Source organism: Taurulus bubalis (genome assembly GCF_910589615.1).
Source record: "Taurulus bubalis genome assembly, chromosome: 16".
Classification (NCBI taxonomy): domain Eukaryota; kingdom Metazoa; phylum Chordata; class Actinopteri; order Perciformes; family Cottidae; genus Taurulus; species Taurulus bubalis.
The window spans coordinates 5,623,588-5,647,618 of NC_136604.1; the positions used below are offsets into that span (position 1 = coordinate 5,623,588).

Genomic DNA, 24,031 nt, shown 5'->3' on the forward strand with positions numbered 1-24,031 from the left:
GCTGAGGCAGCGGGTGGAACAAAAGGCAGTGGGCCCGTACAAGAAATAAGGATCTAAACGCTGTGGAGGTCATTGATCATGTTACAAAACAGCAGCGGTATCCTGCTCAGGATCAGCTTCTGGAGCTGGGCTGCCTCTCACCTACCCTCTTCTTCCTCCTTTCTGCCAAACAGCCCTCAGCCTCCCCATCCGCTGCCTCCCACTGCTCACTCCTGAGGGGAGGAGCTGAGATGGTAATGAAGGCTGTTGTGATGCAAGTCTCTGTGAAGTGTTGTTCGTGGAAACATGTGAAACACGTTGCCAGCATGGAATTTCATTATGATTCAATTCAAACCAGTGTCCTTTTTTGGCTTGTCTTGATTGTGAAATAAAGACTTCAGCTGTACCCGGTTTAGAGAAGCAGCTACTAGATAATCGATTATTCATTGTACAGTGTGGTGCATTGTGGTTCTACTATACAGTGTTGTCACAGTGTGTTGTCACATATTGGTTCTGCCATACAGTGTTGTTACAGTGTGTTTCTACCATGAAGAGCATTGTTACAATGCGTTTCTCCCATACAGTGTGTTGTTACAATGTGTTTTTCTGCTGCAGTGTGTTGTTAAAGTTTGTTTCTGCCGTACAGTGTTGTTACAGTGTGGTTCTGCCATACAGTGTTGTTACAGTGTGTGTTCTACCATGAAGAGCATTGTTACAATGTGTTTCTTACATACAGTGTGTTGTTACAGTGTGCTGTTACAGTGTGTTGTTACAGTGTGTTGCTACAGTGTGCTGCTACAGTGTGTTGCTACAGTGTGTTGTTACAGTGTGCTGCTACAGTGTGCTGTTACAGTGTGTTGCTACAGTGTGTTGCTACAGTGTGCTGCTACAGTGTGCTGCTACAGTGTGCTGTTACAGTGTGTTGCTACAGTGTGTTGCTACAGTGTGTTGCTACAGTGTGTTGTTACAGTGTGTTGTTACAGTGTGTTGTTACAGTGTGTTGTTACAGTGTGCTGCTACAGTGTGTTGTTACAGTGTGTTGTTACAGTGTGTTGCTACAGTGTGTTGCTACAGTGTGCTGCTACAGTGTGTTGCTACAGTGTGTTGCTACAGTGTGTTGCTACAGTGTGCTGCTACAGTGTGTTGCTACAGTGTGCTGCTACAGTGTGCTGCTACAGTGTGCTGCTACAGTGTGTTGTTACAGTGTGTTGCTACAGTGTGTTGCTACAGTGTGCTGCTACAGTGTGCACTTGGCTTGTCTGTAGAGACTGGTGGCCGGCTCTGCAGACTCCCACAGTGCTCCTGGAGCTGCTCTGAGGCTCTCTGTGGTTTCTCTCTCTGTGGATGCCGCCACACAACCATCTGCTTTTATAGCTCATTTAGCACATACACGCTCTCGTATATGCATGACTGGCACTGCATGTAAACACAGAGGGACATGTTTCAACAGTGGCCATACCAGACAGCCTTGTGTATGTTAACCAGTGAAGCGTTAAGAGTCAGACATTAACAGGTCAACCTGTGTAAAAACAACCAACATATAAAAAATGTAAAGAAGCCCATCACTTAGCAATATTGCTCTTCACAGAAACCATCCTGGATGACTCCATGGTGGTGAGCGTGGTCCAAAAAAAGTACTGTTGACGGTTATCATCTTACAGTTACTGTCGTCCATGTACATATTAGGGGTGCAACTAACAATTATTTATTTTCATTATATCATGTAATCAATGAATAGTTTGGTCAATAGAATGTCAGTGAAAAAACGCCTTGCAGAATTTCTTAAATCTCAAATTGATGTCTCCGGTTAACTTGCTTTGTCCAAGCTCCAGCCAAAACCCCCAGAATCCATTGATTCACGACCACATTTCAATCGACTGTCTGCCGAACCTCCAACAAACATTCTGGTATTACACAAAACGTAAAAGCAGCGTTTGACCTTTAATATGGTTCTGGTGGATACTGCCACAGAGTCTTCCTCTGTCATGTTATTGTTGTCACCCACCTCCACGCCATTCACTGCTGTTACTCTGTGCTTTCCTCTGCCATCATCAGTAGGCAGGCGGCAACGTTACATAACCACACCGAGCTCGAGAGACATGGTGTTCCCTCACTGTCTTTTTATGTTCCTCCTCCTCCTCCTCTTCCTCTAAATCCCCAATTCCCCACCTTGTCTTCCCGTTCTCCTCCCTCCATTCTGCCTCTTCCCGTCATCCTCAACCTCATCCCCCAATTTCAGATGCTCTCCCTCTCTCGTCTCTTTCCTGCCTCGACCGCCGCCCACACTCCCTCTCCTCCGATTCGATCACACCAGAGTTTAAAAACAGAACCAGGACGAGGAAACCAACAACATGTCTGTGTCTTCTAAAACCAAACTGCTCTACTCACAAGTTCACATCCAAAATATCGATGGCTGTTCTCATTGGAGCTGCAACTAACGTCATTTTCACTATTGATTAATCATTCCAAAAAAAACGCACATCACGACTTCCTCGAGCCCAAGATGACCGTGTGTTGTTTGACCGACAGTCCAAAACTTAAGATTTTTAGTTCATTATAATGAAAGAGAAGCTGAGGAGTCTCACATTTAAAGAGCCATGTTGACAAAATTATTAATCAATTATTACAAAAGAAGTGTAAAAGTTGCAGCTCTACTCACAACTTTGTTTTTCTACCAAGACAATAATCACGTTTCCAAAATGATTTCCAGAAAATCTACAAAAACTAAATGAAAATGTATGCCCATTTCCATTTACGACCACTAGTTTATGTCAATATTGGGAGACGGTTCATCACAAAAAAACAGCTGGTGCCCTTAAACTGTCAGAGAAGTAGACGAGAATGCAGATAGAATTAATAGATGATTGGACATTTGGCTTTTGCTTTGTTTGTAAATTGAGAAACATTGCGGTCTCCTTGTTGCTCCACGTAGAGCTGATGGTTTTGTTCTCATCCCTGGATGCTCCATGTCGGTCAAAATGCCTGTTCCCATTTCACTTTTGTTTTTAATGATATCAACTCTTCACCTCAGCTGAGCGTAAAAACTTTACTCTTTACATTTCTTCATATTTACTTTTTTATTCTTAACAAATTGCTTCTAAAGTTGTTGTTTGTATAAATGCAAGTGACACCCACTAAGGAATCCTGCACCACTGGAGGCTTAACGGAGGGGAGGACGTTTCCGGGAGAGCTAACGAGATGACGCATGTAAAAAAAAAAAAGAGCGTAATGTAATTACGGTGGAACTTAACAGGAAAGCAAATTAACAAAAAGGATGTTTGCAAACGAATAGTCCGGTCAGGAGGAGGTCACGTAGCGGCCCTGACCCCAGCGGGCTCCTCCTCCAGAATAGACGCATCTATTCTTACACCAGGGGCCAACGTGAGTCTGATGACCTCATGTGTTGGAGAACAAGTCAGAAGTGTCTCAGTTCAGCTCTGCTCTGTCTCCGGGCCGAGCGTGTTGCGTAACACCGGCAGCTCATCCACGGGCTAATCCTGTGACGTCACACGTCTCAGAGGAGATGTAAATAAGAAAGGCGCCGGACGGGCAGCGGGAAATGTTTTTGGGGGCTTGTGTGGGATGCAGTAATCATATTTAAACTAAAAACCAAAAACAACAACAACTTATGCTCTTTGTGGCTTTCCGATTACTTCCCAGTTTGAATTCTAACTGTAAAATAAGAACAGCTGATTCAATTTGATAAGGCTTTGAAGCAGGAATGACAAACATTTCATGGTTCCAGCTTCTCAAGTGTGAGGATCTTTTTCGTCTTCTGCTTTTTGCTCATCTTACATTCTGGTAAACTGAATAAATAAACATATATTTTAAATATTGTCTTGTACAAGCAAACTGGATATTTTTTGGGACTGTTGTTGGACACCTTAAGGCTTAAACTGTAGGAGATTGATGGTTTTAGACTATATTCTGACTTTTGTGCATTGATACAGTAGCTAGTTTCACCCCCCAACCCCTCCCTCCACACACACACACACACACACCTCATAACAACAAACACTACAAACAGCGAGGCAGGAAGGGGAACACAAGCAGAAAGAAATGAGAAGTGAAACGATGCAATGACACGGTAGAGAACGAGAGAACAGGAGGAGGAAGAGAGATAATGTCGTCCAAAAGGCAGCAGAGCAAGCAGCCTGCGTCCCGCATACCTGTTAGGAGGACCGGAGAAAGTCGACACTTTCTCAGAGAGAGGAGCCGCCGCCGCCGGCTGCTGCTGCTGGTTTCCCTCCCGGAGTCACTTGTGCTTTACGGGGGAGGAAGAGGAGGAGGAGGAAGGGGGACACCTGACATTCCAGACCCAGACAGACGCACTAACAGTCAGGCACTTCCCCAACTAATACCCGCTGGCATTCCTCTGCCTCTCGCGTCTCCTTAGAAGGGAGAAAAAGAAAAAGACAACTGAAACTCCCCAGCGAGCGGAGAGCCGAGCGTCTGTCCTCCGTCCTCTCAGCTGTGTCGCTGCGCTTTCACTTCTCACTCCTGTGTTTCCTTCACTGTCAGCAACCACGCTTCTTCTTCCTCCTCCTCCTCCTCCTCCTCCTGCCTTTGTGTTCCTTCTTCACCCCCCTTCCTCTCCTCTCCTCTCTTCCTCCTCCTTTTTTTTTCCAACAGAAAAAAATCCCTTCTCTTAAATCAGGGAAAGCCCTCCCTGCCGAGCAGCAGTGTTCCCTCTCCTGGAAAAAAAGAAAGAAAACAAAGCGGGATGGAGGATCTAAAAACAGAACTAATTCCTCCGTAACTCACACACATCAGATTAGCGGCTATAAACCTACTTGTGGCGCACAGCCTCCCACGGCCCGCTAGGCTATAAATACTCCTCTATCCGAATCTGTGCATTGATCCATAGGGGGTGGGGGGGAGAAGGTGGATGCTAGCCATGATGATGATGATGAGTAATCTTTGACTCATGATTAATCTACAGATTGTTTTTTATGAATCAGTTCATTTTAAAATCAGTTTATACAAAATAAATTGTCTGACCAACAGCCCCAAAACACCAAAATGTGTCATGAGACGAAAAAAAGAAGCTGCCTCAGAAATGAAATATTGAATGAGATTTACGCTCGAAAAAAAAAGAAAAAGAATGCATCACTTATTAAACTGACAGAAAATGTGTGTCATTACACACTGAGTCACCTTTGATCAATATAAGGCCTTAAACGATTACAGGGGAAAGTTTGAGAAACGCGCACGCTCGCTTTCTTCCCGACACCGACACAGAGGCGAGAAAAGACTCCATCCAAAACGGCTAATTAGCATTTGGTGTGCGTTTTCTGTTTGCGTATGAATATAAACAGACACATCTGCTCATTTGTGAGGTTTGCGAACGCTGGTAGAAGAGCGTCTTTGTGACAGAGCCAGGCTAGCAACTGTTTCCCGCCTTCATGCTAAGCTAAGCTAACCACCTCCTTTTGAGGTCTGATCAAATTTTGGAGTTAGCCTGACACTAATCCTTTTTTCTTTTGGTTACCCTAACCCTATTTTTCTTATAGGTTACCCTGACTCTAACCCTTTTTTTCTTTGGGTAACCCTAAAGTGGAACGAGTCGTTGATGAGCATTATCAAAGTCGCCATTGATCCCTGTTCATATCAGCGCTGCAGGTGAGGATGCATGTTTTCTTCATCGCTCACTCAACTAAACGAAGCTGATAACAACACACACACACACACACACACCATCAGACAAAACAACTGCACACACCCCATCAGACAGAAAAACAATACACACACACACACACAGACACACACCGCTGAGACTCACAGTTAGTCATGGCATGCACATGATACACATTTTAAAAATGAAATCACAGCTCTAAACAATGGATTTCATTTTACAAGGCACACCTGAGCCAGAGACTGAGTCACACATTTACGCCCTGCAGGTTCTCACACACACACACTCACGCACACACACGGCGGCAGCAGCTTCCTTATTATTTATTTTGATAAAAATGTGTGTTTTGGGGTAGCCGCCAGCTTTGCTTAGCGCTTCAACTGAAATCAACCAGAAATGCTAGGTCTAAAAATATCACCGGAGGATTTTTTTTTTTTTTTTTAAACTCGCTCTCCTCTATGTTTCGAGGAGGAGAGACGCGGCTCAGAATCCCCCAGAGTCTCACCCGCCCGTGAGGCATCGTGGAGCAGAACCCCCCCCCCCCAACATCTCTTCCCATGGCAACAGCGGCTAAAGGGAGAGATGGCCCGTGTTACGCAAGAGGATGAAGCACCCCTTCCTCCTCCTCCTCCTCCTCTTCCTCCTCTCCCCACATATTTTACAGCGTCCCTATTAACCCTCTTTACGTTTGCCCCTATATCGCTCTCTAACCCTGACATCATTCCTCCCCTCTCTTTCACGCTCCTTTTCACACCCTCAACTCTGGCGCTCTGCCATCTTCCTCGACCCTTTTCATTTTCCCCTTTTCCCCCCGTCTCCTCCAGTCTTCTTCCGAGGCGTTTATCTTTGACCGAGGCTGCAGAAACACTACGTAGCCGCTGCAGCCGAGTGGCAAAAAAAAGTTTTTCCAAAAGCTATTTCTACATTTAAACTGGTCCGTCTGACGCAGGCTTGATGTGACCCCGTGATCCCGTGACCCTGAGGGGAGCGGCGCTTCCCATTGTAGAGCCACCGTCCCCTTTGCAGAGTTTTCGCCAAGTTTAAGACCATTAAGATCTATATAACGGCACGTAGAGTGAGGTGCAATATACTTAGTAACTCGAGAAGTGACACCAACGCAATTTCATCAATGCAAACATGTTGCCTCCGAAGCAAATTTGCCGGGGCGGACTGTGAAAGGTATCGCGAAGACGCATTGGTTCAGGGATGTCGGGGGCAACGGCTCATCACGCCTGACCGCCAACTTGTCTCTCCGCTCCTGCAGCGCGCCGAGAGGTGACGGCCGGCAACCTCCTGACCCCGCTCTAAATACAAGTGTGCGTACGTCTTTAAAACATTGACCCGACCTCGCCGACCTCTCCTCCTCCCTGATGACACACACCCTTTTTCGGAGGGCTTTCAATCTTTCACCATCGACCTGTCGGAGTCCACGGGCAACCAAGGACACCCCCCACCCCCCCCCTCCTCCTCCGCATACCTCGCTGAGTCGATACCTTACTAAAAACAACACACAGATGAAACAAACACGTTTACAGCCAATGGCGAGCAGCGAGGCAACAAAACAAAGAGTTTATGAATGAATGGGTTTTCGCGATTTGAGGCGGGGCCCCCTGTAGGCCCCTACAGGGGGAAGTTGTTTGCTCACACGCTACGGGTCTGCTGATTCCTGTAAAACCGCCCACTTAGTGGACATTTACCTGAATGTAATGCAAGTCTCTTATTCTCTGACCTGATAGGAGATTTGTTCAAGTCATTTATCAAGAGACGTTAGCTGGCTCCAGCTTCTCAGATGTGAAGATTTGTGCCTTTTCTGTAAATTGATTACTTATTTAAATGTGTGGATCGATTACGGACCACGAGTCACAACATGGTTAGCTTAGCTTAGCATAAAAGCTAGAGGCAAGGTGACTTCTTTAAGTACAAGCCGACAAGATGTTTTTACAAACTATTGTCATCTGTCGCTGCGCGCCACAAAAGGCTGGCTGCAAGTTTCTCAATTATCATTTCAAAGCGCTTGTTTTGCCGCTAAAGGCACAGCTCTCCTTTCAAGTTTCCTCCCCGAGCTTCTCCACGGATCACTGAGTGTTTAAGACGAGAGGAGGACAAAAAGAAGGCAACACTCAAAAGAAGCAGCGAGGCTTCTTGCTGTGTGGAGATTTGTTTTTAAGAAAGCAGGCCGACCCGTCGCATCAGTTTTGTCGGCTACAAGCGAAGCAACAGTTTCTGATAGTTGGCCTCCCCCTCCTCCCTGTGCACGTGACCCCCACACAGCTATGCTGATTGGCCGCTGCGAGAGACGACGAGTGTCACTGTCGATAAACGCAGCCCACGGCCTGACCTTAAGGAAGCCGCGCAGCCGACCTCTGCCCTCCTGCCCTGCACATCTGGTGGGCCCAGCGGCAGCGGACTCTCCTGAAGGCTGACTCGACTTAAATCCACCGTAATGCGTGTAATCAGTGAAGAAAATACACGCCCCATGATGCCGTGAGCAGAATTAAGACGCTGACACTGAATTAATTATGAGCGGTTGTGTCGCTGCGGCAAAAGCGGCTTCATTGGCACGAGGGGAAATGGGAGTCAGCAGCTCTCCTGGGGACGGCCTTATGAATCAATGCATGATCTGAGCGCCGCCCCAGACTGGACGCTGACTTGGTGGGGGGAGAAAAAGAAAAAAAGGGTGAGGACAAGGAGAGAGAGGGGCATTCACAGAGGAGCTTTTGAACCAGAGAGGAATGTCTGAGTGTACCTTCAGGGCTCGTCACTCTGAGGACGCGAGAAGGGAAACACCACATCTGACGTGACGTCGGCACATTTCCACCATTTTCTCCCTCTAACCTCACTGCCCAGCTCTCTGCCAGACACTCGGGTTGAGCTGTCAAACCTTCTGTGAGCTGGCTTTCTGCCATTCAGACATACATTCAGGAAACACTTTGTTGAGGTGGAAAAGTTGGTGACACGCGCAACGGAAACAAACCTAGCGAATCCATCGAGGCGCGCACATGAAGCACTTAAACATCCACTAAAGAGAACTAGAATGTGACGCCTATAGATATTCGTGATGAAACTGATAACATAATGAGTTCTTGCGATACGGGTTTCGTTGAGGCCACAGTGACCTTTGACCACCAAAACCTAAATCAGGTTGTTTGTGCCGATGCTTTTAAGAAATTCCCTTCAGGCGCTCACAGGTCGCCACCGACAGAAATAATTGGCAGCTGATGAAAACATCCAATTTGTAGAGTGAAGAGGAGACTGCAACCTTCCTCAAATGAATACATAAAATACACGTTTTATTCCAATTTGTTTGCATTCGTTTGACTGGAACTTTCTTTTAATGCCGTCTTCCAGACGTTTTCTCTGCGCTCCAAATCTGATACATTTCGTCATTTATTCAGTGAGCGACTTCGTAAACCACATGCACTGAAATCTATCAGCTCCCATAGATACATTTGGGTTTCGGACATTTTGTAAGAAGTCACATTTGATAGAAACATAGTTCATAAACAAAATAAAACGCTCGTACAATCAGGCTCTTGACGCAATAAATGACAGGACATTCGTTCATAATTATTAATCAGCTTATTAAGAGCTCTGCTAGACGGAGGAGTGCTGGTCTGATTATGTGGTTGAACGAGTGATTTTGATGAAACAATTATCAATAGTTGCCACGTGTTTTTCTAATGGATTGATCCACTAATCATTTCAGCTGGAGGGGAAAACTTGTCTCTGCAAGTACAGCAGGTACACTTTCTGTTCCTTTGGGTACGACGTCACTCTCAGAATAATCCCAAACTTTCCATGCTCTCAACTATTCACTGTGCATTTACATCTGCTCGCCTTCTTTCTTTTTAACCAGTCTCCCTGAGCTCCCCTCAGAATGCTCCTCTGCCCTCCTCCGTCTTGTCCCCCCCTGCACATTCGTGGGAGGTTCCAGTAGGACACAAGGAACAGCACCTGCAGACTCATGCTGCTCTGTTTCCCTGGCAACCCCTACATCGGGCTTTGCGTGTGCAAACCATTAAGCAATGCCAGCTCTACACACGCACACACACACGGAAAAGCGCCCCCACACAACAAACCTTTTAAGGGTTTCCGGCGTACAGACGTTCCCTTCTTTTTTTTGTAATTTTTTCCCAAAGCTTTTTCTACATTTGTGTATGTGCTTTTTTTTTTTTAACTCCTGCAGCTTAACTAGCATCACTCCCCCCCCCCCACAATCCTAAAAAAGAAAAAGAACAGCCCCTCCTGGGTGTCAGCAGCCCCTCGTCCTCACACACACAAAGGCAGGTTGTGTCGGGGCACTTCTCCGCAGATGTCATCGCTGCGTATAGGAGCTCTCCGCCTCCATCTGTGTGTCGTGAGCACATCTCGGAAATAATGTGACATCCAGCCTCGCCAGCGGCGGGAGAATTTCTTCCACTATTCTGGGTCCCTGCGCTGACGTGAGCAGAGGCAGATCCTGCCGGCCCCCACCCGGTTGGATTTTTTCCCTTAACTCGTCATTCCCACTCAGACGCTTACGCCTCTCCGAGTTGCCAACATCAATACTGCTCAACAAAGTTTCCAGGAAGTGGCTCCACAGGGGAGGGTGGTGGTGGGGGGGTGGGACCACAAACGCTCACCTGTGGAGGGGAGAAAGGTACCAACAAGTAGGGGGAAGGTCAACCATTCGTTAGCTCCAATTTAACTCGGCTTCTCTGAGCCCTTCACTTGTGCTTCGCTTTGAAAAGTTTAAGCCCAATAATTTGATTTATTGGGCAGCAGTGAACAGTCAGGTCATCTGTCTTCAGGGGGTCGTACGTAAATGGCGTTAGTAAAGTGGGTGACGACCGACACACACACACACACACACACACACACACACACACACACACACACACACACACACACACACACACACACACACACACACACACACACACACACACACACACACACACACACACACACACCTGGAGCAGCTGTGGGCGTCTGAGCAGCGGCAGGTAAACAGGCCTTGGCAGGCTGTTAATGAATGATGCCTCGATCCTCCGTAGAGCATTTTGTGTCGCATGGAAGTGCATCTCTGCCTCCAGAGAGAGACGCTCGCGGCACAAGATGAGAAGGTGACTTAACGAATGGAGAGAGACACACACACACACACACACACACACACACACAAGCAGGCAGGTGGTGCTGGCCGTGGTATTAGTCACCAGCGTCTGATAGACCAGGCAGAGTTTGACAGACATTCATACCGAGAGTCTGCACACAGCGAGTGGTTTTCAGTGAGGTGGGAGGAAGAAACGCCAAAGTGGGAGGGAATTCAAATCATGTCGTTGTTTCAAGTGAGAGTAAACTGAAGCTCTTTATGGTCTGTGAAAGTATGAGAAAATATTTGTTTTTTTTCGTCCGACCGACAGTTCAAACTCAAAAGGATGGATCGAGAAAATAAAACGGGCAGAACATACATGACAGGGAAACGCGTTGCAGGTCGGAGGTCGGGGTCACGGCGCAGGAGCCGGCGTGTGAAAAGATACGAGTGAAATGGCTCCAAAGGAATTGGCATATACACATTTTTTATATATTTATAGAGATCGTTACAGACACATTAGGATTAACCGGATGACCTTTTGCGGTGCAGTAATTAATAAACGGGCCCCATTAGGATGAACAGATTCTTCGTATTCTGCCTTCGGTTCAACACTTTGAAAGAGACACAGAGAAGTTGCCATGGGAGACAAATGTCAGCTCACAACAGAGGGGAACAAAGAAGATAGAAGAGCTCTGAGTGAATGAAAGAGAAAGACACGTGTGAACACTCAAAGATTTTTCATTGAAATAAACATCTGTTATCACTGTCTGTTGTTGGAGCAGGTAACACAATGGTGACCGAGCCTATGACCCACTGACACAAGTATTAGTGGCATGTTTGCAGTGTTATGAGCCGGGTGTTTGTGGTGTCATTCCCGGAAAAAAAAAAACAATGTCGTAAAGTTTTCTCCATTGAATACACACACACACAACAATGGAAGTAGGCACATTCCTGGGTAAGGAAGCAACTAACGACTATTTTCTGTTAACAAAGAGTGCTGATTATTATTATCATCAACTAATCAATTTAATTGACTCGTCTACAAAACACAATGAAAACGGCACCAGAAGGAAGCGGAGAAGAAGTATACAAGTATAGAAAAGTAAGAAATACTATTAAAAGTGAAAACTCATGCATTGAAAATCCAACTGAAACAAAAGTAATCAAAGTACCAAAATACAAAGTACTTTAGAAAGTTTCTGATTAATTGTAACGAATGTTCCATTGATTGATCAAGGTGCATCGTCTCGTCGGCTAATTAAACGATTAAATAATTTCAATGAAATAAAAATAAATTGTAATATATTTTCCCGTTTCAAAGCGAGCGGCGCATTGCAAACGTTTGACCGTCGGTCAGCCGTCTGAACATCCTCACAAATTAGCCAACCCACAAATCGGTTTCCTCTAAACCAGATGTGACCAGGTGTTGGGGAGGTTCCTCGCTTGGCCGCCGCGGTGAACTTGTTAACCTGAGGGTGCGGATTCGTCACGAGGGTTCACATGACAAATCGCCCAAGGTAATAAAAAACACACCGCCACCTGTGAGATACGCCTCACAATTAAGAGTTCATGCAAAAAAAAAAAAGGAGAAAAGGTGCACAAGCTCCTGAAAAATCACTTTTCCCATCCTCAAGACCTTATTTTGCAGAATGTCTTTGAAAGCAGCAAACACAGGGGGAAAGGATTAAAGTATATTATTGTATTCCTCACTCAATAAGAAGGAATAGACATTATCCCACATTGCAGGACTGGCAACGTGAACCATTTCTTTCACCATATTCAATTTCATTCGCTCAGAAATAAGAACATAAATATGCCTCCCTCCCCGTCCCCAGCGCTGCCTCCCTGTCAGAGTGGAAGCCTCTCCGTTGGTTAGCACTAACTCAAACAGACATCCCTGAACTAGTTTCGGCCCGTTTGTTGTAGTTACTGTTGCTAAAACCCGAGTTTATTCCTGCCTCTGGGAGAGAAGTTCCCTTTGTGTGCGGCTGTAATTTGAAGGGACCGTACGGAAACACTGGTTTGGCTGCCTGTGCATGACACAACACGTAAAAATCTGTTTGCCGGAGCCAACACGTTAACTCTTTCTCTGCACCTCTGAGGCATTTACTTAAGACAAATGCTTTTATTATTTTGTATTAATATAAACCAGCGGGACTCCTCAACTTATGGCCCCGGTGCTGGGTCGCCCGCCTACAACTTTATTATTCGCAAAGAAAAGAGATGGAATTTTTTTATGAAAATAAGGTGCCAACGTGCCTAAAAGAATCAAAATAAACTCTAGCTTGTTTATATTTTTAGAAGAGTGCCAGGGGAGACACCAGCTGAGCCACCGAATGCCCTCAAAACCTAGAAATGATTGACTGGCCTCCTGTGAGTCTGTAAAAGTGGCCCCTGTGCTGTGCAGGGCGAAGCGAGTTGAGTATCCCTGATCTAAACGGCACAGTGGAGAGGATCGAGACACCTTTGGACACATTTGTATAAACCGTCTAAGTTGCAGGGCTCCATGGCAGCGGTTGACTGACATTTCAGGGCCGGTGTTGCTCGGAGACGCTGATCCTTCCAAGCTAGGTTAGCTAGCTAGCTAGCTAGAAAGTCGTGGAAAACATAAGTAGCAAGACCTCAGTGCAGAAATACTCTGTTACAAGTCTAAAATGTTACTTGACGGAGCTCTGTGGGACATTCAGAGCAGCAGACACACCGATGTGCGATGGAAAGAGACAGTGGAGTAATGCTACGTATCAAACAATGCTACGTATCAAACAACTGCTTGTGCGATAGCGTACGGACAAAAGTTACTCCTCGTTTTTTGTGCGTTTTCCTACCAAAGTCCAGCAAGTTATTTAGTTTTCAGCAACAAAAGTACTTTGCCACAGGTTCAGGGAAACAACATTTTTTTACTTTTAATAACATAAGCGATGGCATGAACCCGAGCGCGGTAGTTGCGCAACAAATAAGCTAACGTTGACTTCTCGTTTAACGTCGGGGAAAAGAACGACTGATAGAACGTTTCAACATTTTATGTTTCTCTGTAACAAAGACAATGTAATAGTCCAAACATAAACTTTAGTGTCTCCAGACATTTTTTTATTAAACTTACATGTTTAATAAAATGCACGTTTTTTTTTACATTGACAGATCGATGAAAATGTGCCAATTTATTAGAAAGAACAGATTTTGGATCGGGCTCACATGTTTTCAGTGTGGTATGCAAGAGAGCCTGACTGTAGGATTACAAGGGATTGGGAAGGAACTTCATAGCAGGTCCAAGACAAAGCACAAGGCCCGTGGGGGGTGAGGGGGGCAAAGAGCCGACAGAAGAAACCTCTCTGACCTTCATTTTAGAGACACTTTGAGGGTTAAAACGAAGCTCAAAGCGAGGGCCAGACGAGCCGGGCTCAGTGTGGCTTTAAAAGCAAACAAACAACTCCGTGTCCGGCGGCAGGCCGTCCTCGGGTTATCGGTTAACCCCCGATTAGTACAGTTCATTCTGACCCTGGATGTTTAACCAGCAACGAGGTCCGAGGCCCAGTCGATCATTAACAGGAAACGGTCCTCACTTTGCTGTAAATTACCGAGGCGGTGAGGGGAAAAAAAAAACATGGAAATCCGTCTCCGTCCTGTCGAAGTGTGGCTGGCGAAGGCCATTGTGCGCCTGCTTAAAGCACAATAAAACTAAACATTAATCAGCCACCAGAGTTGACGCTATAAAACGTGCAAACTTTATTTCTGTGCATAAACATCCTCATCAGTTCAGTAAAGGATGGCGGGGGGGGGGGGACTCCATCTCAGTCTCCCTGCATCGGCTTTATGGGTGTAAACATTTTCCAACTTGTTAAATGTAGCCCCACACACACACACACACACACACACACACACACACACACACACACACACACACACACACACACACACACACACACAACTGCCGTTGTTCACCATTTATCACGCAGCATGTTCTCAATAAAGACCTGTTGGGCTCCTGTGCGAGGAGCCTTTTTTTTATATAAGACAGGAGGAATGTAGAGTCAGTTCTATAAACACTGGTGTTGCTAACAAGTCTGGGCATTTTCAGGGGCACGCTGAAAATCCAACACCACGTACCGTCTGGGTGAAGACACCGGGAAAGTACTCCAACAAGTAACAGCTAAATGTTTTACTATTATAGACACACACACACACATATACATATACATATACATATACACATACATACATATATATATATATATATATATATATATATATGTATACATATACACATGTATATATGTATGTGTATATATATATATATATATATATATATATATATATATATATATATATATATATATATATATATATATATATATATATATATATATATATATATACACACACACACACATACATACACACATACATACACACATATATATATATATATATATATATATATATATATATATATATATATATATATATATATATATATATATATATATATATATATAAGGTGTTTCTGGATCAACACTCCTGCTGCTTTAATGTGTATGTTGCCTTTTAACTCCTTTATATCCTGTTGGTTAGTTTAATCTACAGAAGTGCATCATATTCTATAAAATAATATTGTATGTGAAAACCAGGAGGGGGGGAAAAAACAGCCCATGTTCCAGCGGATCTAAGAGGCTTTTATTTTTCTTAAATAGTTTATTTAGCTGAAGAAGTTTTTCCCAACACAAAGAAACACTTCCTCCTTCAGTTTATCACAAACATTCAACATCAACACATCTGGAGACACGTAGCTTTCACCGGACTGGAAGGGGAATAAAAATCATCTGAAAAGAAACTAAATATGTCAGACAACAAATGTAGAGGAGTAAAAAGTACAATATTTTATATAATTCATTCATAATTTACCTCCGAGATGGAAAAATGGAAATACTCAAGTAAAGTACAAGTACCTCAAATATGTACTTAAGTGCAGCACTTAATGTTAAGATATGAGTTACTTTCCATCAGTGGAAGACACTAACAGCAGGAGAGAGAGAGAGAGAGAGAGAGAGAGAGAGAGAGAGAGAGAGGGAGAGAGAGAGACTACACTGAAAGTGTCCCCACAGAGAGTGAAAGCAGGAGAAAAGGAAACAAACCGCACTCATTTCAAAAGCGGTGGGTTTTAACTTCAGAGTCACATTTTTCCGTTGCGACCGACTAACCAACCAGGCCACGCATCCTACGGCGCGCTGCACAACCGTGACTGCATGCAGATACGAAGCCCTCGGGAAGTGGGCCTACAGGTGTAATCATTTCACGTCTTTAGCAAATCTCTTCACCATGTCTGCTTTGCCCAAAAAAGTATCAAAAAGCAGGAGAAAAAAAATGTCTGGCTCCATGAAATGTGTTGTATCTGTGCATGAAAAATGACTTGAACAATTGTGAAGTAATTAAGTAACAGATAGTAGAATAAATACATGCTCGCTAAGAAAACACGGAAAATCTGTTCGGAGGAACTGTTTCGTCTGAATAAACTCACTTTCTTTATGTCGGTTTTACACATTCCACATTAAGTAACCCTAACATCTCATTACTTCACAGTTTGCCTGGGAGCAGTGAGCATTGTGTGTCTTCCTGCTGCCGTCCACACAGAGAGAGTCTGTCTGAGGGGGAAACCACCGCTGTGTGTCCCTGCTTGGAGACCAGCTGTGTGACAAAAGTAAACAAAGACTCGGAGGAGGGGGGCAGGAGTCCCTAACTTCCTGCATTGCTGCACAAACTGCGTCATTGGTGTCCCGACACGCAAACACCGGGACAGGGTTAGAAAGCGGAGACAGTGTGTGCTGCGAAAATGTTAACATAACATGTAAAAGATAAAGATTTAAGTCCTGTTTTGTTTGGGAGGTGTTCCTGAGACGGTGTCCTTGACCTTTGACCTCCAATATTCTAATCAGGTCTCCTTCTGAGAACGTACGCACGTTTGTGCCAAAATGTGAAGAAATTCCCTCCAGGCCGAGATATCGAGCTGACGAGAACGAGTAAATGGAGGCTGCCGCTTTTGTTTCTCTGTTTACAGTGAGCTGGTTTATTATGTTTCACATCACAGAAATACATCCAGAAAGTAGCCCTGAAGACTCAGCATTCCTTCCTCTCTAGTCGTATTGATCCGGTCATGTTTCCGTCATTTCACCCGTTTAGGCACACAGGAAGTATTCCTTATTAGGGCGAGTGATAAAGCGATTTCAAAATTAAAAGCTGAATAAAATGAGTTGTTTGTTATACTTATACGATGAACCTGCCTTCAAATTAACAAAAAAGAAAAATTGTAAAATATGATTTAGCCACGAAAAGAAGAAAAAAAAAAGAGCTCACTATGAAATTGGTGTGGAGGTGTTTTAAATATATTGTTTCCTTTCACCGCTAACCTGACTTGAAATATAACTTAGAACATCTAATAACATGTGTATTGCGAATTGATTAAGCACCAATCGATACAATCTTCTTAAAGTTAGAGTTTACTGCAAGGCTGCCGTATTGGACAGTATTAGGTTGCAACTCCTGACGAGAGGATTTACTTTTTGCATTAAATAAAGTTCACACCGACTTTTTGTGGGGGAAATGCTGCTTTAAAATATGTTATATAGTACAAGAATTGCATTGGAAGTCATATCAAATATCCACTCAAAAGTGAAGGCAATATCTTATCACGCAAAGTTTTGTCCGCCTAAGCGTGCTCGTACTCGTACCGCCTTAAATTCACCTGATAGATGTCAGCGAGAGCAGCCGGGTCGGGACGGTGTCAATAAAACAACTCGTTCTTTGTGTGTGTGTGTGTGTGTGTGTGTGTGTGTGTGTGTGTGTGTGTGTGTCCCGACAGAACGAAGTGTGTCAAGTTGGGTTTCAGGCGGAAAATGTTAATGTGGTTTCTTCTATACCAGCGTCAGACCGCTGCCAAGCCTCTGAGGCAGAAAAGACCCGAGAAGAGCCGAGGCTTCCCGTCAGCCAGCCAGCACTGACTGGGAATACTGAGGTTAAAAAGCACGTTTGCGTCGGTGTCGAGATTAATTGCTCCTATAAAGCCAATAATATACAACGTTAAAGTCTCATTTGGCTTAGAGTGCAGAGGCTTTTTGTTTTTCCTTTTCAAAAGCTATCCTCAGGCATTGGAGCTTCATTGGCCTATGTGATGGCTTCAGGGCAGAGTGACGAGAGTTCCCAGGAAAAGACGTTCTCCACAGCAGAGTTCAAGCATGTGATGGCATGCCATGCAATTATCGTTTCCTGTCTGATGAAGGGAAAGCCTTGAGAGCGGGCCGGGGACGAGAGGCATCAACTGGGTTAATAGGGAAAAACAAGAAGCCAAACACATATCTCAGCGCTTAATCAGATGATGAGGAAGTGGACTGGGTACTCCCAACATGTCGAGTCATTTCACCAGAACTGGAGACGACAAGCTGCCTCTGAGTCACGGTGCTGTATTTACATGAGGAGACTGCTTCTACTGCCTTTACCAACATTAAAATATGCTAAACAATGTATGGTCTTAAATTATAGAGATCCTAAAAAGACAACAGGGAGAGATACACTAGCATTTTTAAATCACGATAAAAAGGCAGGGGGGAGGCCGCAAAGAGAGACAAAATGATCACAAAGAGACACTAAATGATCACAAAGAGACACTAAATGATCACAAGATGGTTACAAAGAGACGGAACAAGATGCTAAATGACTACAAAGAGACACAACATGACCACAAAGTGACAAAAACAACATAAAGAGACGCAAAATGGCTCCAAAGAGACCCAGCACAAATAAAAAGAGACTCAAAACGACCACAAAGAGGCACAACACAATCACAAAGAGATGTACAACGACTACAAAGAGACACAAAACCAGCACGATCAATAAAACAACCGCAAAAGAGACAACACATCCGCAAAGACAAACAAATTAGCAACTCAAATCGAGAAACACAAAGAGACACGAAACAACTACAAACACACTTAAAAACGACTGCAAAGAGACACACCACAAAAACAAAAAGACACAACACAACCACAGAGAAAAGTAAAATAACAACAAAGAGACACGAAACAAGCACGATAAAAAACTAACCATAAAGAGACAGATAGTGAACGACAGAGTTGATTTGTGTGTCTCTGTGTCTGCGGGTCTTTAACCTAAAGGAGGAGTGGGAGGGGCTTCTACATGTCTCAGTCCAGGGGCCTGTTGGCTCATCATCTGTCCATAATTGTTCATTTATTTGGCACGCACCTGTTACACTGAATAAACACTGCAACTCCCAATAATGTACAGAGTATTATTGCCGAGAACCAGGGTTGTAGATTTCAGTCTCAACACACCTGAACTCATTTTACAAATGCACCCATCTTCTTCTCAAAAATCCGCCCCCATTATTTTAGGATCTTCAACTCCAATCCCATTACTGTCGATTACAGTCTTTTCACGTCCACATCTTTTAGCCTCAAGTACAAAAATCCCAAAACACTGCAGCAGCTGCAGCTCCATTGTCTGCACCGCGAGAAAGAAAAGAAAAAAAGAAAGAAAGAAGAAGAGGGAACAGTCACCAATAAAAATAGAGTCATGTTTCTATCGTCCTCTGTCGGGCGATGTAATGTACTGTTCTAAAACTCAATTATTGATGTTGTTTGGCCAGCGACAATAAAAGCACAGGAAGTGTTTGCGCGATGGATAAACAGAGGGACTCTGGCTCGCCGCTCACAGACGTGAGGAAATCTGTCTCGTGGATCTGCTGCTCGGGGAATGGCAGTGATGCACGCTTTCACACCCAGCGTGTAACGCTGCACGCTCGTGGATCTGTGAACTGCAAACGTCTGTCGACGTGTAAATCTGTCAATTCTCAACATAACACAAAATCCCTCAAGCCAGTTGGTGTTCTGAGCTCGCGTGGGGAGACGCTGTGGCTTCACGATGCCGGCCCTGATAGCTTAACATGTACTTTTACTGCATTGTGTTAGAGTCCAGCAGCTTATTTCCAAGTCTGTTCTGCTGCACGCCGATCTGTCTCGTCTCAAACTGTCTATTTTTATAAAAAGAGGGATCTGATGGTATTCTATTAAAAAAAAAACACAAAGCCACCTGTGCCATATTAAAAGACCCACGCCCATGCAACACTCTTACTTTGCTATGAATGACAATTTGTGCAGAATTGGATTTTTCAAACAAAAAACATTACATCGTCTCCTTCTCCCGCATTAAAAAAAAAAAGAAAAAACATGATCTATAAAAATGCACATTTAACTGCTGGAAACAGGATGTCTTCCGGTTTCACTGACAAATGTTTGACTATTGAGTCACGATCGGCTTCCAAACCAGTAGTGAGTGCTTCCTCTCGTACAGAAACACGCCTCCATGTTAAACCCAGATTTACGTTTCAGGGAGTTTGCGGCCTTCTGGTGTCGAACTGAACAGTGAAGGTCAAACATCCAGGAGAAGTGACATCAGAGATCGCACGTGTTCTCCACCAAGTTTTCAACTTTTAATCAGAGATTAAACCATTTTCCCTCACTTGATTGAAACACAAAAAGCAGCCGATTTGGGAGCAAATGGTCCAATCAGGCTAGAAGAAAAGGAGCAACTTCTGTGGACTGGCAACGCAATAAGAAGGTACGGGTTTCAGAACATTTTGATACATTTAGTAGCGTAATATTATGCTTTGTGACACTGAATCTATTCTCAAAAACAACGTGTTGATTTTTACTTTAAAAAATTGAAATGCAAAGATGTGTGGCAGACAGTGGTTCGTTTTTTTTTATAAATGGTAAATGGACTGTACTTGTATCGCACTTTTCTAGTCTTCCGACTACTCAAAGCGCTTTCACACTGCATGATTCATCATTCACGCATTCATCGACTCATTCACACTGATGGGCGGGGCTGCCGTGCCAGGTGCCACCTGTCCATCAGGACTAGAACATTCATACACAGAAACAGCCTCAGGAGCATTATTTTGGTTAAGTGTCTTGTCCAAGGACACACCGACATGAACTAACGGAGCCGGGGATCGAACGGCCGATCCTCTGATTGAAGGACGGCCCTACTGAGCCACACCCGCCCAATAAAAACTGAACGCAAGATAGCAGTGTTGTAACCTCACCGACAGCCATTCGATGTAATGGTGATGAATGGAAATAGTAAATGGACTTTGCATTTAAATATCGCCTTTCAAGTCTTCTGACCACTCAAAGGGCTTCAACCCATTCTTAATAATGGCCAGCAGGGGGCGTCTCCTCTAGTTGCAAAAATAAGTCAGATTGTATTGAAGTCTATGAGAAAATGACTACTTCTCTTTTGATGTATTCCCTCAGTATTCCCTCAGTGAGTGTATGGTCTCAATCTCTAGTTTCAGGTCTTCATTTAGTAAATGGTGGTCCATTTAGATAGACCATAAAGCAAGGCTTGGCTACCTTGTGATTGACAGGTAGCTACCACAGGGTAACCCTCTCACATTGGGTTTTCAGTTCATGAAAGTTACTTTCAGCATTTTTGGATATCTTAATCAGCGTTCAGTTGTTCTTGGCTGTCGTGTCACTTCTCGTTGCAAAAAGTCAAGATGACAAAGCTGAAAACAAAATGCAGAACTTGAGGCCTTAAAACACGTCACAACCAACGGGTGATGTCACGGTGACCAGGTCCACTTCTTATGTACAGTCTATGGGTTCAGCATCTCGCCCAAGGACACTTCCACATGCGGACTGGAGGAGCGGAGAATCGGCCCACCGATCTTCTGACAGTATCACAACAACATCGTGACACACTGAATCGTTACCACTGAATGATGACAATTGTATCGCCAGGTTTTTTCCAATAACGAGCCCCAGTAGAAGGTCCGATCTACAGCGAGGCCTCGTAACATGTAGGCATAAAGAACTCCCATCTCAAAGAGCAAGCAACCGGTTTACTGCGAAGAAAGCCGAAGGTCACATGATTAGCTCGGTCCTGTGAGAAGCATGCATCGGCAAAACAGAAAACCAGCCCTGTTTATAAGATAATCTATTGGTCTAAAACATTAAACAAATCACCAAATGCAGAGATGCATTACGGCACAGCAACATGAGGTGTGATTCAAAGACAAGCAGACAAAATACAAACGGGCAGGTCCGAGCGTCACCATACCAATATTTTGTCATATTCTCCATGAATGAATCCTGCGTCAATATGTGGCATCATTTAAAAACAATATCACCCACCGCTGCGACAGAGACAGCATGCGCCTGCTCTCACGGAAAAGTCTCCACACAGTCGCACTGTTCCAAGACAAACAGCTCAGTCCAACAACATGGAATGACCTCATTACTTTGTGGCCTGAAGAAGCCGTTCCTTCTCTCGGCCTCCAAAAGAAAACCCCAACAAGTCCCGCCAGCCGACAGGAAACGCAGAAGGCCGCAGCGTGAACTCACCTTTTAAGTTTTTCGGGTTGTGCTGTTTGGTGCGCGGCATCTTTCCGCCCTCAGTTCACAGGTTGCATCTTGGGGAAATTGGCGGACGTTGGACCTCGTGAAGGGTCGACTCCTGAGCCGCAGGGTTCATCTACAGAAAACACACACACATGTATATGTTGAGTCAGAATGAGCCAGCCATGAACTCCCACAGATCAATAAGGCTAGCAGCGCCGGTCTCCCCCTTGCTCTCGCTCGCCAGCAGCCAGGGAGTCCGGGACGGAGTCGCTGATTGAGTTTATTCCTCAAACAGGTGCCACAAAGCGAGGCTGGGCTTTTCATTTCCCGCCTCTGCTCTTCGAGCTGCTGTGCAATAATAGTGTGCAGTGCGGCTCGGGCTACTGTCTGTGGGAGGAGGTGTGAATCTCCCCCCCAAAATATCAATATAACCTCTGCAGCAGCTGCTATCTGCCACTCTGATCTCCAACAAAAAGGCAGAGGATCGGCCGCTGTGTACGACTGATTTGACGGTGCAGGGGTGCCCGCTCTTTGCGTTGGACGAGTGATGCAAACAATGGGGTCCCGTGTGTGTGTGCCCGAGAGAGAGAGAGAGAGAGAGAGAGAGAGAGAGAGAGAGAGAGAGAGAGAGAGAGACCTCCCTGGGGAAGTTGGATCACTGCGGAGAGGCAGAACGTCTAAAAGACTGAACCCACCTGTCAGGAGGAGGGGGGGGCGTTTCCAATCGGATGCCCTTTTGCACAAAAATTATAAATCAGAAGATGAATGTAAGTTTCATGCAAATTCTGAATGGCACAGAGAAAAGGAGAGGAGGGTGGGAGGCGTTGAAGTTAAATGTTACCTACATTTCAAAACCCCCCACAGAGCTACAACCACGCAGAAGCGCCGCTCACCTCTGCATAGACAGACAACCACAACATCATGAATAAACATCTGATGGATCCATTTCTTTCTCTTTTTTTAAGCTTTCTTCCCCCGTGCATCACCTCCTTGTGCCAGGAGCGATGCACTTTGCAAAGATCTTCAGGAATCAGTCTTTGTCCCCCCCACCATGATGATTACATAACATTACTACAACCGGATGATGATTTTTTTCTTTTTTTTCTTAGCTCCATACAGTTGTACATGTGACGCTATGGCAATGACATCACCTCACGGCGGATTTCGGTGTATAGAGCCCCGCGCGCGCGCGTGTGCATGAGTGCGTGCGTGTTGGTGTGTGCGTGTACGTGTGCACGGCGGCTGCAGCAGGTCGCAACGAAAAAACACATCCAGGTCGGGGTGTTGGAGTCACACGATTAGGAAACGCGCGTCTCACCTGTGATGCGCAATTCAGTTTCGGTTCAGGGATCGACGGCGCAGATGATGAGGCGGAGGAGAGAAGAGGAAGAGAGAGAAAGAGAGAGAGAGAGAGAGAGAGAGGTGCACATTTTTGTTTCCTCTGGCGCGTCTGTCAGTCGGTCTGCCCGCGCGTCTGTGTGTGCGCGCGCGTGCGAGTGTGCGCACCGATATTTGAGGAAACACCCTGATACTGAAGCGAGGATAGAAGAAAAAAAATGCAGAAAACACACACACACACACACACACACACACACACACACACACGCACGCGCACACACACACACACATACACACACAGACACATACCGGTGACTCACGGCTGTAACGCTATGTCCTAACACGGGCAGACTGTAATGCACTTGCAGGTGACTAATGATGATTTCCGCTCACACCTGAGGATACAGCAGCGGCATATTATGTAAAAGCAAAAATAAGAAGCGGGGCAACGAACGCACGGTCACACGCATTGTCTTATGAGTGTGTGATATAATCAATAAGATTCAATGGGAATGGAGAGTGATGCTGCACAGATTGTTGTTGCTGCAGCTGCAAACGGGAGATGAGCGGCCGCTTCATCGTGACAACAAACAG

The 24,031-nt window shown here is 45.0% G+C and overlaps 1 protein-coding gene across 1 annotated transcript in view; it reads right to left on the reverse strand.

The window, feature by feature from the left end:
- hivep1 (HIVEP zinc finger 1) overlaps positions 1-22,142 on the reverse strand; it is a gene marked incomplete at its 5' end in the record, with an annotated part of 47,559 nt that extends 25,417 nt beyond the window's left edge. Inside the window, one exon of the mRNA XM_079232179.1 lies at positions 22,103-22,142. Within this exon, the coding sequence (XP_079088305.1) occupies positions 22,103-22,142 (40 nt within the window). The remainder of the gene's footprint in view (positions 1-22,102) is intronic.
- Positions 22,143-24,031: the final 1,889 nt, after the last annotated feature.